The sequence below is a fragment of the Otolemur garnettii genome, unplaced genomic scaffold (genome assembly GCF_000181295.1).
Source record: "Otolemur garnettii isolate 467f Iridium unplaced genomic scaffold, OtoGar3 scaffold00009, whole genome shotgun sequence".
Taxonomy (NCBI): Eukaryota; Metazoa; Chordata; class Mammalia; order Primates; family Galagidae; genus Otolemur; species Otolemur garnettii.
In genome coordinates this window covers 19,159,868-19,174,560 of record NW_003852404.1, presented here as the reverse complement: position 1 = coordinate 19,174,560, position 14,693 = coordinate 19,159,868, and the positions used below count along the sequence as shown (strand labels likewise).

Sequence of the window (14,693 nt, the reverse complement as noted above, 5' to 3'; positions counted from 1 at the left end):
CAGTACCTTAACCATTAGCCAGTTAGTATGTAAATGCCTTTTAGATTGTTAAGTAGATATGGAAACCAGCATGGTCTCTATTTGTTACAAAGTTTCTCCTATTTATACAGGTGAGATTTGTATATGGTTAGAGGTTAAACAAAAATCATGTGTGTATTAGTATGGTAAAAAATAAACTCATTGTCCTGCTGTTGTTCTTAATTAGAAATAGAAATTGTTTCAATGTGTGGCAGGATTTTAGTTCATGAATCCTCCGTGCAGAACAACACAAAAATAGCCAATAACAATTATATGTATTTGAATGGAAAATGTTTGTTATTGAGTTAAAAACAATAAATACAGAACATTTTTTTTGTTTGTTTATTTTATTGGTAGGTAGGTCAAGTCTGGAAATGTACATAATCCCACAAGTATGAACAGTGCTTATCTCCCACGGCACAAAGAGCTGCCAGTTTTCCTCCTTTCGTTCATTTGTTCTAGTAAACATATTTTTACCATGTTGGTTTGATAAAATAAGAACAAAAATCTCTTTTCTTTTTTATAATTGGATGCCCTTTTAATTCTTCCAAGATACTTCCCTATGAGTAGCCTGAGTTTCGTCTAAACCCGATTACACCCTATTTCTCTTGCATGTAGGAAACTTTCCTTTCATTGTAACATTGCTCATTAAGTATCCTTCATCTTAGAAATGTTCTTTTGCCATCAATATTCACAAATTTTTGTCCACTCTTTAAGATTTTCTTCATATTCCAAAGTCTTTGAAGTGGGTCTGTAACAACTATTATCTTTCCCACTCAACCCCCATCTATTAACCACATTTATTATCTTCTTCTTTATGTTGTATATTTTTGTTGGCTTACCCAGTGGCTCCTTTATAGCAGGGATTTTATCAAACTTTCATCTGCCCTTAACAGTACTTTTGTATGTACTGTTGATTCTGCCTGGAATCCTTTCCTTTCTCTTCTCCAAATAATTCTCCCTACACATTCATCAGTTTTCTGGTTGTTATCTCTCCTGCAAAGTCTTTCTTAACATGCTATCTCAGGTATGTACATTGGTTTCCAGTGCTTTCATAGACCCCTGTGCATAACTCTGCTGTTAGATTTAGCACACTGTATTATAATAGAATATATTTACATGATTTTACTGATAGTCCCTTAAAATGTGAAAGTATGTGAATTTTTTGTCTCACACTTTTACTACTTAGTATGGCACTGAAAATGGCCCTGGTTCGTTAACCATTTTGAGAAAGTCGTTTTTGTTTCCTGCATGTCAAATCCTTTTGGGTTCATTTACTATGACTCCCGCACCACTCAAGTAAGTTCCATTGAAGGTATATATATAGGGAAAACTAACGAAAATAGTTCTGTGTGATATTTAGGAAAAATCATTTCGTATTATTGATTAGGTTTTTGGAAATCTTGTCCTGGTGGACAAGGTCAGAAGGTGGATGTGACTTATGCTAATCAAATGAAGTCACTCTTGGTTCTAAGGACTTACTCTGCATAGACTGTGGGTTTGAGCAGCTTAGACCAGGGTCAGACCAGAACTGCACTAAGAACTGCACTAAGCTCACATCCCCTTATCAGCTGTTGACATTATCTACTATGCCACAGAGAGACAAGAACGGCAAAGAGAAAAAAACTATCAACAAGAACTTTCTGTAGGACACTGGCCCCATATACCGAGGGTGGCAGGTTCAAACCCGGCCCCAGCCAAACTGCAACAACAAAGAAAAATAGCCGGGCGTTGTGGCGGGTGCCTGTAGTCCCAGCTACTCGGGAGGCTGAGGCAAGAGAACTGCCTACGCCCAGGAGCTGGAGGTTGCTGTGAGCTGCGTAATGCCACTGCACTCTATGGAGGGCGATAAAGTGAGACTCTGTCTCTATAGAAAACAAAACAAAACACGAACTTTCTCTCTGAAAAGCCTTAAAGCAGCTGGGTTAGCTATCTATCATGAAATCTTCTTGACGCAAATGTACTGCTAAGCAGAAACACCTAAGATTTCTTTCCTTCACTTATCATGCAGGGGCTCTGAAGGAATATTACAGTTCAAAATCAGGAAATACGGAGCTGAGGACATACAGCTTTTCTCCCTTTCCACATACATTGTAAGCATTCCTACCGACATTTTCCTTACAGAAGATTCTACCTTCCTGTTCTCCTAGTTACACCAGCCAGAAACTTAGAATCATCTTCACACCTTTGTGCCCTAAGGATGTCTAGAATTCAGCCAACTTTGTCAGCTGCTGTCTGTTATCGCAAAGCACAGTTGGTTCTTTCCCATATTATTCTAATACCTCACTACCCTTTCCTTTTTTTTCTTCTCTAATCCTTTCTTTACAGTGTAGCCAAGATATTTTTTTTAAGCTTGCCATGTTGCCACTGAAAACTCTACTTACTTTCTATTGCCCTTAAAACTTGGATATGATCTAAAGGCTATTCGGGCATCGTCTTTATCCTCATCATCTCTTGTGCCGTATCTCTATTCTTACACTGTAGTCCAGCCATGCTCTTTCTTTCTTCTTTTTCTTTTCTTTCTTTTCAACATCATACTCATGCCCAGGGTGGAGACCACAGCCTCCAATTCCTGGGCTCAAGTGTTCTTCTGGCCTCAGCCTCCCAAGTAACTAAAACTACAGGCATCTGACACGATCCAGGGCTGATTTTTAAATATTTTTTTGTAGAGAAGGGGGTGTCACTGTGTTGGTCAGGCTGCTCTTGAACTCCTGGCCTCAACCATTTCTTCTTCCTTGGCCTCCCAATGTGCTGAAATTATCAGTGTGAGCTGCCGTGCCCAGCCTTGTGTTCTGTTTTGTTTTGTTTTTGTTAAATCTAGCCCATGTTCAATACATGGAGTCTTCATTTTTTCATGTAGCAAAATAGCCCATCCTTCCTTCAGCTTAACAGCCACTTTATTTCATAATCTAAATTGCCCACACTATCCTCACTCCAATTTCATTCCTAGAATGTGTTATCACAATATTGTCAAACTTGTATGTGTGATTGTTTGGTCAGTGACTTTCTCCATAGTTGACTATTAGGCTTATGGAGGCAGAGACTCTGGCTGCTTTGTCCAACCTGGAGTTCCAGTGCTTAGCCTAGTGTCTGGCATGTACTTAGGTGTTTAATAAAAATTTGCTGCATAAATGAATGGTCCTGCATGTACACTGAACTTACGGTACCTATTTTGGAAGCATGTTTCACTTTGGAGATTTTTAAAATTAAAATGTTGGAGAGAGTGACAGTAATCTTGTATCCCAGCCGGTATTTGATCAAGGGCTCACTTAACCAATCCAACTAACATTCTATGACATTTTAGTAGACCTTTTTATGTCTCATATCTATTCATTAATTTAGTTATTAATTCATTTGTTCCTTTAGGTTATTGTAAACCTCTTATTTGCTGAGTAGTAAAGAATTAGCAATACAAAGGATGATAAAATCCCAGCTCTTGAGATTCTTATAGACTAGCAGGGCTTATGGGCTTTAATAAAGTCGTAATTGTGATAAGTGACATTTAAAAGGAAAATATAAGTTACTCTAGAGAAGTGGCTCTCATGTGAGTGTGATTTTGTCACCCAGGAGACATTTGAATATACTGGAGACATTTCTGATTTTCACACCTTTCAGGGAACAGTACTGCTGGCATCCAGTGGGCGGGTAGCTGCTGGGGGTTGTAGGACAGTGCTGCACACCCAAGAACTTACCTGGACCAAAATCTCAATGGCACTGTGGCTGAGAAATCCTGCTCTAGGAGTTGGCTAATCGGCAGTAATTACATATGGAAAGGCATTTAAGTAAAACCATGAGTAGAAGTTGTTTATGGGGAGAGTAAGAGAGTGGATGAGGCAGAGGGAAAAACGTGTGGAAAGATCCAAAAGCATACCCACCCCTCAAGTGTCAGAAAAGCTGAAAAGGGTTAGTGTATGACCCTTTTTCAGGAAAGGGCAAAGAACACAAAGTGATGTTGGAGAGATGAGCAGAGCCTTGTAGGTCATGTAAAGATTTGGGGGTTGTCTGTGAAGCACCCCATGAAAATTTGTAGTGTATTGTTGATACATGAGTGTGGACCTCTCAAGATAGGTAAGAGCTGGAGATGTAACTTTGACAGTTCCTCACAGGGATGGTATTTGAAGTCACAAATTTATAATGATAGCAGTTTGCCAAGTTGCTTTGTCCTCTGGCAACATTCAGCCACCAGGGGTAGGTTCATAAAAGGTAAAAGGTTAGGTTGATTTAGGGTTAGGGTTTTCTCAGGAAGGTGTGAGAAAGGATACTGTGGCCAAAGACAGATAGCTACTGGGCTGGCAGTGGAAACTCAGCCCAGGATCACTGGGCAAGCTAATCCTTCATTTGGTAAAATGTTGGCGATTTTCCAAAATGAAATTTTGGTATTTCTAAGACAGAAAAATTTACTATAGATTCCTTACCATAAACTATAATGAGTGCTTTCTTTAATAATTATTTGAGTTCACTTGATTCTGGGCTTATGTTTTGTTGTGTTGTAAATTCTGGTGGTGGGGGCTCTATGTTGAAGGATATATTTTACTTTAAATAGAAAACTAAAATTGATTATCGTATAACTTTCAATGTAGAAATAAATAACAAATACATGTTAGTATAGACTCTGTGATTTCTAATAGATATACAATTGATTCTTTTCTCATGAAGCACAAGCAGGAGAACCAGAATACCTAGAGCAGCCATCAAGAAGTGATTTCTCAAAGCACTTGAAGGAAGACACTATTCGAGTAATTACCAAGGCTTCACATGAGCATGAAGATAAAAGTCCTGAAACAGTTTTACAGTCGGTAAGAACCTTTCTTTTGGCTCTCTGAGCATAGGCATGTTCAGATTTCTTCCCATGGACAGCGACCTGTCTGGGCATCCGGAGAGACAGACCCCGAGATGGCTCTGCCATGACTGGGTCAGTGACCCTGGCAAGTCCCCTAAACTCCAGGCGCTCATTTCCTCAACTGTAATTTTAAAGATGATTTTCTCTCATTTCTTTTTCCCTCTTAGAAAATTATGATGGGTCATAATCATAGATTAAGTTGATGATTTCATTTGGAACTTCAAAAGAGAAATATAAAATATGGCAATATTTCTCCTGTTCCTCACTCCTCCTTCCATCTGTAACTATCACTTTGGAATAATTAGAAATTTAAGATATAATTTTTACTGTTCCATGAAATGTGTTTAATGATAACTGTATTCTAAGTTAGCAGAATAAATATGATACTACAAAACAGATTATGCATATTTCAAGAGTGTCCTGTGCAAAAATTATCATTAATATCCTAGTGTGTTGTCATCTTCAAATATTTCCTTTATAATAGTACATTGAGCACATCAGTGTTTTGGTAACAATGAACATGACATTCTGAAAGAAGGTATTTAGAGAATTTGGTACTACAGCACCATTACGTTTTTGTGGTCATTTATCTTTTATTTTATTAGTGAGCATTAGCAGCTCTAACGCAGGTTTTATGGTAGTTATTGTTAATAGTTGAAGATTTCCTTCCTACACGAAGAGAATAGGACATAGATCTAACATAATTTTACAATACCTAATTTTCTACTTAAGTAAGTTAACTCAGTTCCAGAAATAGCCTGCTAATTGCAGTGAGGCCTTTAATATGCTAAGTCCTCAGTAAACCAAAGTGTTCCATAAATAAACCAAAGGAGGGTCTTCTGTTAATTTTGTTTTGAGTAATAATCAGAAATTATTCATTTCTTTTTTGAAAAATTTTGAAAATATATTAATATTAATTTATTATTTGACCATTAAAAACTGTGTTAATTTCAATACCTAACTTTAATTTTGATGGTTCCAAATTTTTCATGTGCCTTAGAGAATCTAAATGATTTGAGGGGCACATTACTAACTTGGAAGCTTCTCCTGGAAAATGCTTGGATTATTAGATCTGAGATGTCTGCTTCTTGGAGGGTGGAAGGAGGAAAAGCTAGGGACGGAGAAATGGCAGAGGAGTAGGTACAAGGGAAAAAGATTTTTGCCTAACATAAAAATTAATTTCCTAGGCCTTTACTAATTAGAAATTTTATTTGTAAGAGCCTCCATTATAGCTGATAAGGGTCATCTTTTTAGCTGGTAATAGAAAACCGAAAACATAGCTTAGCTTAGTGTAGAATCATGATTTTTTTAAGTTTGACTAGTCACATGTAATTTACATCTGAATAAATAAGCAGTTTTATATTCTAATTGATAGTTTATTAATATGGATATCACATAAGCTTGGAACCCATTGCCTCATCTTTACTTGAGCAAAGCGAATGATGAAGAAAGAATATACTAGGCAGACAGTGTATGTTTTTTCCATTTTGTTTGTCTTCTGGAGTCATATCCACAGTTTGCCCCATTGTCTCTTTAAATCCTGAAGCAAGTCTAAGAAAGTGTTAACTGGGGCTGTCTGAAGGGGCTCATGGCTCTGGGTGTCGTGGTCAGTTGTTCAGGATCGAGGTCAACTACTTCCGGTTTTGTTTTCTCATTTAAATTTGCATGCGTTGGAAGTGAAATTGTACAGGTGAAATTAGACTTCAGACTTTGGAATCAGACATTTCTGGGGGTTCGGATATTAGTTTTACTTCTTACTAAACCTCAGTTTTCTTGTTTTCTTTTTCAAAAAGTGGAACTGATGGTGAGATTATGAAGAATATCTTTTGAAAGTACCTAGCATGGCATGTGGTAGGCACTCAGTAACTTCTGCTCTTTAACCCTAGCCATTTCACAACTACATAGTACACTGAATTTTAAGCTTAGCATAAGAATTCTTGGGAAAGCTTAGAACCAAAGAAATCACAGTCTTCAAATGGTTAGGCAGCTTACTTTTAGAAAAATTTCTTTGAATAGGATGCTTTAGGATATATAAAAGGAAAGAAAAGTAAATTCAGGAACACATAGTGCCACTCACTACTCAGAGTTTTAATTCAGTCACTTTTAGTATGTTGTTTTCTTGTTAACTTGTATTTGGATTTTGGATTTATTTTTGTGTTGAGTTACATATAAAATTTTATCTTGCCTTATCTTCTTTTAATGACTGAGCCTTGTTACATGTTCCCATGTTCTGCAGTCAGTAAAAACCAATTGTAAGGACTGAGTATTATTTTGTTGAGTAATTATTGTTTGCTGACCCATTTGCTCATTGTATATTTGTTTCTACTTTTATATTTTTATGAATAGGCTGCTGGAATAAACTTTTCTCCATCTTTCCAGTTATTTCCTTAGGCTAGAATTACTAGGTTAAAAGTTGTAGGCATATTAATGTGACCAGAGGGCTTATATAATAGTTAAATTGCTTTCTAAGAATCTTTTTCATGGACCACTTAAAAATAACATACAGCTAATGGATTTTAGGCAATTAATAAAACTCTTTGTATTTTAATTATTTTTACAACTTATTAAACCAAGCGATGCTTATTTTTAACTCTTGTCAAGGTTAGTCTTTGTTAACGTGTTCATATAAGGCCTGGAAAAATTAGAAAAACATTCTTTGCTTGAATAAGCCCTTAAATTCTTTATATGAAAAATTGTATGATACCTGAGGATATCTAAATTTGATGAATGATACTGCAGAATTATTTTATTCCACTAAAGCCCCTTCCTTTTTTCAACTTTTACCTATGTAATTAATCACTATTATGCTGTTAAAATTACTCAACGCTGGGCGGTGCCTGTAGCTCAAAGGAGTAGGGTGTCAGCTCCATATGCCGGATGTGATGAGTTCGAACCCAGCCCCAGCCAAAAAACTGCAAAAAAAAAAAAAAAAAAAAAATTACACTGACTAGAAAGGCTTATAAAACCTTTATTTTCCCTACATGTAAACTCTTTTCCAAAGAGAATACATTTTATAATGATCAATATTCTAAGTAATACATTTCTACAGTAATTGCTGTTTGCCTTAAATTTATGTTTTTACTCTTAAGGTGGTATTGTTGTGGATTGGTTTGTTAGTGAGAAATCTGTCACTCCATCTTCAGACAGATTTCTTAATTTACTTATATCATGCATTTCACTCTTGTAAATGGGAAAACCTATCACAATTGTTTTCATACACTGCGAGGATTAAAAATCTTAATTAAATGTCATGGGCCAAGCACATCTCTATTGAATATGTGTAATAGTAATATTAAACTAAAATTGTTCAAAATAAACAATTTAAAATAGCATAATAAAATAGTATAATGACACTGGTAATACCTGACACGGTATCTCAGAATCACGACAACCACGCAGGTTATTTATTTCCTTTTACAAAGCTGGGCATTTAGCTAAAATAAGAAAGCCCTTTCTAAAAATGTTATGGTTAAGAATAACATTTCTTTTAAAAGAGGTAATACCAGTCTTGGCCATTAGTTTTGTTTTATTGTTTAATTAAACTATTTCTGCATATGTACTCCTGGAAAGTCAGAAAAAGGTAATTTACCTGTCTTTGAAATGGAAATAAAACCTCTTTAATTGTTCTTATTGAAGTTTGTTTATTTTAAAACTAAAGTTTAGTTTTGCTTCAGAAAACATTTTATCTTCCAAATTAAAATCACTTAAAGTGTTTTAAAGGTTTATATTTGTTTATAGGTAAATAGTGGATATGCTAATTATAAATCTATTCAGTAAAATCAGACCATGTAAAATCTGAAGGGTATTTTGAATGAAGCATATGAGTGTGTCTTTGATTGGACTTTACTAGTTTGCAGAATTGTGCAAACATTTACTCGTTTGTGCACTAGTGATATACATCGATTTTCTGATGAAGGAGAAGAAAAAGCCAATACATCTGATTGAGTTGTTAAAAATGGATATCATTTTCCAAAAAAAAAAAAGATATCATTTTCTGACAGCTTTTTCTTATTTTCAACAAGTATTGATGGGTTACTTTAAGATATATAGATATATATTTGCAACATATATATGAAAGTCCCTGAGTCTCATAGGCTATATAGAGTGAGTTAAACTCCATAGAATATGGTTAATAAATGGGTACACAATTGATTACCAGAAAAAACGGAAAAGGTTAAAACCATAAGTAAAAACTCTACAAATCTACTGGGTTTAGAAGTGGTCATATCTTATGTTGGTTGGGATATTGAGAAAGATTTTCTGGAGTTTTGGAATGCTTTTAAAAACTCTGAGCTATACAGAAAGGAATAGAAAATACAAGTTCTGTATTTATTATTATAAGAATTTGGAGTTAAAATGCTTTGTGGGTAAAAGATGAAAACCTATTTTAAGTGTTTAGAGATGTCAAGGGGAAAAGCTATACATTCTGTTTTACTCCTAGATGAATAATTTCCTTCTAATGTTCAATTTTAGGTGACAAGCAATTGGAGGGTTTGAAAAAATATTCTTAATTAATACGGGTACATAATAGTTATATATATTTATAAAGTACACATGAGGTTTGATACAAGAATACTACGTGAATCAGATTGGGGTACTTGGGGTATCGGGTATCTAATATATTAGGAACCTTTGTATTAGGAACCTTCCAGTTCTACTCTTCTAATTATTTTTAAGTAGATTCTAAGTTATTGTTGATTACAGTCACTGTTGTTCTATCAAATATTGTTCCATCTATCTAACTGTATTTTTATACCCATTAAACCCGTAAAATGGGGAAGTTTAATGGATACAAATGCAGGTGTTTTTAGAGACTTTAGAGTCTATGTTCTCAAGCTTGGTGTTTCCATTGTTCTCTTTTCTAATGTTCATACTGATGATTTTCTTCTGCAGAAACCTGAAAATCCTGCAACTCAGCCACCTTCTAACCCGCGAGTTGTGGAGGTGGAGATTCCTCACGTAGGGAAATTTATGATTGAATCAAAGGAGGGGGGGTATGATGATGAGGTACCTTTGTTTAGCACTCTGCACCATTGCTACTTAATTTTTGCCTTTTACCACACTCCCTTTGGGCATGCCTGCACCCTTACACTGACATCTTCTGCTGCATAACGTCAAGCTTTGCCACCCATAGGCTGAAATTTCTTTACCAACTACTAACGGAACCTTGGATTTAAGTGAAAATTTAAGTAGAAAGCTTATGCACGTTGTCCAAAGAGTAATTGTATATGTGTGGAGTTAATTTTTATGCAGAAATAGAATCAATTTATTCTCGGGTTGATAGATTAAGATTTGTTTAATTAGTAGCTAATATTTTGCATTTAAAAATAATTTTATATTCTTTTCCTGTTGCTGTTTATTATACTTGCCTACCATTACGTAGCAGAAAATCCTGCACCCTGATTGTAAGAAGGATAATTGCTGTTTTTGCTACTGCAGCCTCTTCACGGGGCTGAGAAGCGAATGCCTTGTCAACGTCACCGTGTGCCTGCTGGTGTCTGGCACACTGTGGCACCTCCATCTTTTTTCTTCTTACCTCTTCACTATGACTTCTCATTTACTTAGTTTTTTCTAACAGTAGGGAGAAATTTTTCTTTCTCATGGTAGAGTTCTTTGGACTCCGAGTGAAAATAATCTGTTGTCCCCAGCACCAGATTATTTTCTCTCCCTTTCCACTTTCCTCTTGGTACTCTTAGAATTGTTCTTTTTTATATGTCAGGAAGGTCCAGAGTAACCAAGAAGGCTGTGCTATGGAAAAGGCTTGTTGGAGTCTATCATTGGTTAGTTTTTACAGGCATGGATGATAATATAGATAGATATTTTTTAAGTAATATTTTTTCAGACTTATTCTAAGGTTATAATTACTGTTATGCAAGAGTTAAACACCAACATCAGAAGTATCATACAGACATTAGATTTGTGGGTAGGTCAGAGGGTTTTCTTAAGCAGATAATGTTAGATGTATCACAATTCTCAGTGTATCATAAAAACAACTACTATACATGACAGGTTCAGTGAATCACTGGTAATGAATGCAATCTCCTCATTGTAAGAGAGCTTCATAGTGCCTTGGGTTATTTCATTCTGTGGATATGTTAAAATTTCAGAGTAATGAACTATTACAAAACCAAATACTTAACTATTTAAGTACTTAGTAGAAAATAGTTGACTATCTTCTTACCATGTTGGCTCTTTGTTTATTTTTTTTTATTTACCATGCTGGGTCTTGAAAATCGTGGAAACTGTGATACTTTTAATAAAAATGTTGACTTACTGATGAAGCACTTTAAGTGCTCTAGGGTAAGGCTTCTAGCATTTCACGAAGTTGAATTGTGATTAATCATTTAACGCTGTCCTTTGTGCAAGTGCTTAACGCTCTTGGCAGAAGTGTGTGTGTGTGGGTGTGTGCTTTAATGTACTGGAGTGGCAGTTTAACAGTGCATGTGTATTGTGAAACTGACAAACAAGTCATGTGAATGCAGGACAGCTGCTAAGGGATGTGCAGGCTGTACGGTTGTGTGGGGGTGCCCAGCCATAGGGCAGGGTGGGATTGGAACTGAGCTCATGCTGGGCTCATCCACTCTTGAGGAAGAGATACCTTTATTTATTTATTTATTTTTTATTAAATCATAGCTGTGTTCATTAATGTAATCATGGGGTACAATGTGCTAGTTTTACATACAGTTTGAAATACTTTCATCAAACTGGTCAACATAGCCTTCATGGCATTTTCTTAGTTACTGTGTTAAGACATTTATATTTGGTAAAGGGAATGTTGCTTTTTTCTAGTTCTTTCAGAGAACAGCATAAGTTTCTAATTTCTTTGTCCAGAAATGGGGTGGGGGAGTGACGTTTTAAAATTCTTCAGTTCAGAGAGGATGCCTTTTTGCAGTTTGCACAAAGGCACCCTGTGAGCCAGCTGTGCCCTGTATGGATGATTTCAAAAGATGCTTATGTGCATATTAGATCACGTCTGCTATTAAAAAATGCAACATTTGATTTAGGATACAACGAAGGAGTTCCAACTTGCATGTAAAGAAATTATTTTTTGGTTTCTAAAAAAATTTTTTTTTAATGTTAACCTTTCAAAAACTATTACTTTAAATCTCTGTGGCAGATCATGATGACACCGAACATGCAAGGTATTATCATGGCGATAGGTCAATCCAGGAATGTATATGACAGGTGTGGTCCTGAAGCAGGGTTCTTTAAGGTACAATTCACATTTTCTTTTCTTTCTTTTTTTTTTTTTTTAAAGTTAAGCTTCTTAAAATGTTTTCCTACGTTGAATTAAATTTGGTTTTCTGTATAATTTCTGTTTTCTTAGCCATAGCCAACTAATATTCTATAGCATGAATCAAGATAAAGACAAAGCATTTTACCTTAGTTAACCTAATAATGTGCCTATAATTTGTTAGCAGAAATTTGAATTGTACTTCATTTGAATATTCCTGAGGAATAATAGGACTTTATACTTGCTTCTGATATTCGTTTATTTTCTCCTTGTTGTTTGTATTATCGGTCAATATTGCAGTAGTTTTTCTTTAATTTTTTTGTCCTTTGGTACTTATTTGCTTTCTCCATTTACTTGTTTCTAAATTGATTTATTCATGTATTATCTGTTTGCTTCCTGTTCACTGTGGGTTTTCCCCAGTCAGTTTGTTATATCCTAGTCACTTAGAGACATGTGAGACTATCAAGTGGATGAATTATTCCATGGCCTTATCTTTTTTCCTCTAATACAAGAGCTTTCTAGTGTTTTAATTACAGTATTAGTTGGTTGTACGTGTTGGAAAGGTGATCACCATGTATATTTTGTCATTTTATTTAGATTAACCACAAATCTTCCGAGTAATTTTTTCAGTCTTTTCCTCTTTGTAGTGTTTTTTTGGGGAGGAAAGGGCCCCTTTATTGTTTCTTGAAAAGCAGCCTGATGAGGTATCATTTACCATAAGCTATGTATGCCTGCCTTTTTTGATGTTAAAAATCTAATATTTTCCCTAATTTTCTGTGATTTGTGATCATCCAACTCAATCTTAAAAATACTGGGTTTTTTTTCTGTTTCCCTCAGTATACAGTACTAAACAATAGCCTTGTGCATAGTAGCATTTTTTAATTTATTAGGATTAAGGTGACCAACTCTCTCAGTATGCCCAGGACTGAGCTGTTCCCTGGAATAAAGGGCTTAAAGTACTAAATTGAGAACGTTCTAGATAAATTGTTCCCAGGAGGAGGACAATATGATTGATTCCTTTATTAAGAATTCCATAAGAAAGGTTGAAAAAACTACTTTAAAGAAAGAAATAAAAGAAAAACCAAGTTTTTAAAATAGTTATCATGTTTCCTTATTACTTAATTTTCACAGTTGAGAATTGATTCTTATATTCAGGTCTACATTTTTCTTCCTTAAAAATTCTAAATATATTACTCCCAATTTTTATTTTATCTCTCATAGAGAAGTCATAATTTACAATGCTATTCTCATTTTTGGTTAAATTGGGTATTTTTCTGTTGCATTGAAAATCTCATTTTTTAAAAAATTAATACCTGCACATAACTTAAACAATCAGCTAATTTTATATGCTGCAACAATTACTAACCTCCCAGTGGTAACAACTTTTTTTAATTATTTAATTTTTTTGGCATTAATTCCCCATCTCTATTTTTTGAATTAAATTTTTTTAATTGTTTTAGGTTCATTGAGGGTAGAAAGAATCAGGTTACACTGTTTGCATTTGTTAGGTAAAGTCCCTCTTATAACAGTGTCCTGTCTCTAAGAGGTGTACCACATACTGTGACCCCATTCCCCTTCCCTCATCCCCTCTCCTCCTTCCCTTCTCCCTGCTTCCTTGTGGTTTTGTGATTCTCAATTTGCATATTACCTGTTGAATTCCCTTCTTGGAAATATGAGTGATTAGCCTTCTTTCTCTTCCTGGTTTACTACTTGTGTATACTAATGCACCTCCCAGTAGATGTGTGTTACATCTACACACACACTTGTAAAATCTTGCTCTTTTGATTAAATCAGAATTTTGTATTTGTACTATTATTATTTTTTTAATTAAATCATAGCTATGTACATTAGTGCAATCATGGGGTACAGTGTGCTAGTTTTACACACAATCTGAAATGCTTTCATCAAACTGGTCAAGATAGCCTTCACGGAATTTTCTTAGTTATCATGTTAAGACATTTATATTCTATACCTAGTAAATTTCACATGTACCCTTGTAAGAAGCACTGTAGGTGTTAACAAATGGAAAAGCACACCATGCTCTTGGCTGGGAAGAATCAACATTGTTAAAATGTCCATATTACCCAAAGCAATATACAATTTTAATGCAATCCCTATTAAAGCTCCACTTTCATACTTTAAAGATCTCAAAAAAATAATACTTCGTTTTATATGGAATCAGAAAAACCTCAAATCTTTGTAATATTGTTATTGTGTACATGACACAGGATTGAGCTAAATTACAAACATTCTTACTTCCTTTTTTCCCTTCAGCTTTCATTTTCTTAGAGTTTGATTTTTTGGTTTGCTTGTCACTGATTCAGTTCTCACCTCTCCAGCAGGTGCTTTTATCTCCACCACCTTTTATCGTGGGGACTTTGATTCTGAAGCTTTATTACCTGCTCCAGTCCATTACTCCTGTTGCATAAGTAACTTGGATCTCCTTTCGCATCCCCCTGGAGATCCCTTTGCATCTGTTTCTTTGTGCATTTTCTATAGCCCATTCATGTTTCTTTGTTTTCTCATCTAATTTTGATGGAGCAATAAGAAAGTCTGGGCTATAAAATGATAAACAAGTTGCCAGATGGGGATTGGTCAGAG

The 14,693-nt window shown here is 35.1% G+C and overlaps 1 protein-coding gene across 3 annotated transcripts in view; it reads left to right on the top strand.

The window, feature by feature from the left end:
- Nucleotides 1-14,693, top strand: part of USP25 (ubiquitin specific peptidase 25) — a 148,321-nt gene that overhangs the window by 108,087 nt on the left and 25,541 nt on the right. For 2 of the 3 annotated variants that reach the window (XM_012801589.2, XM_023509677.1), the window contains one exon: nucleotides 4,675-4,814. In XM_012801589.2, coding sequence (XP_012657043.1) covers nucleotides 4,675-4,814 — 140 coding nt within the window. Of the gene's footprint in view, nucleotides 1-4,674; nucleotides 4,815-9,751; nucleotides 9,866-11,975; nucleotides 12,072-14,693 lie in introns of all 3 variants that reach the window. The other variant, XM_012801587.2, reaches the window with a different exon arrangement.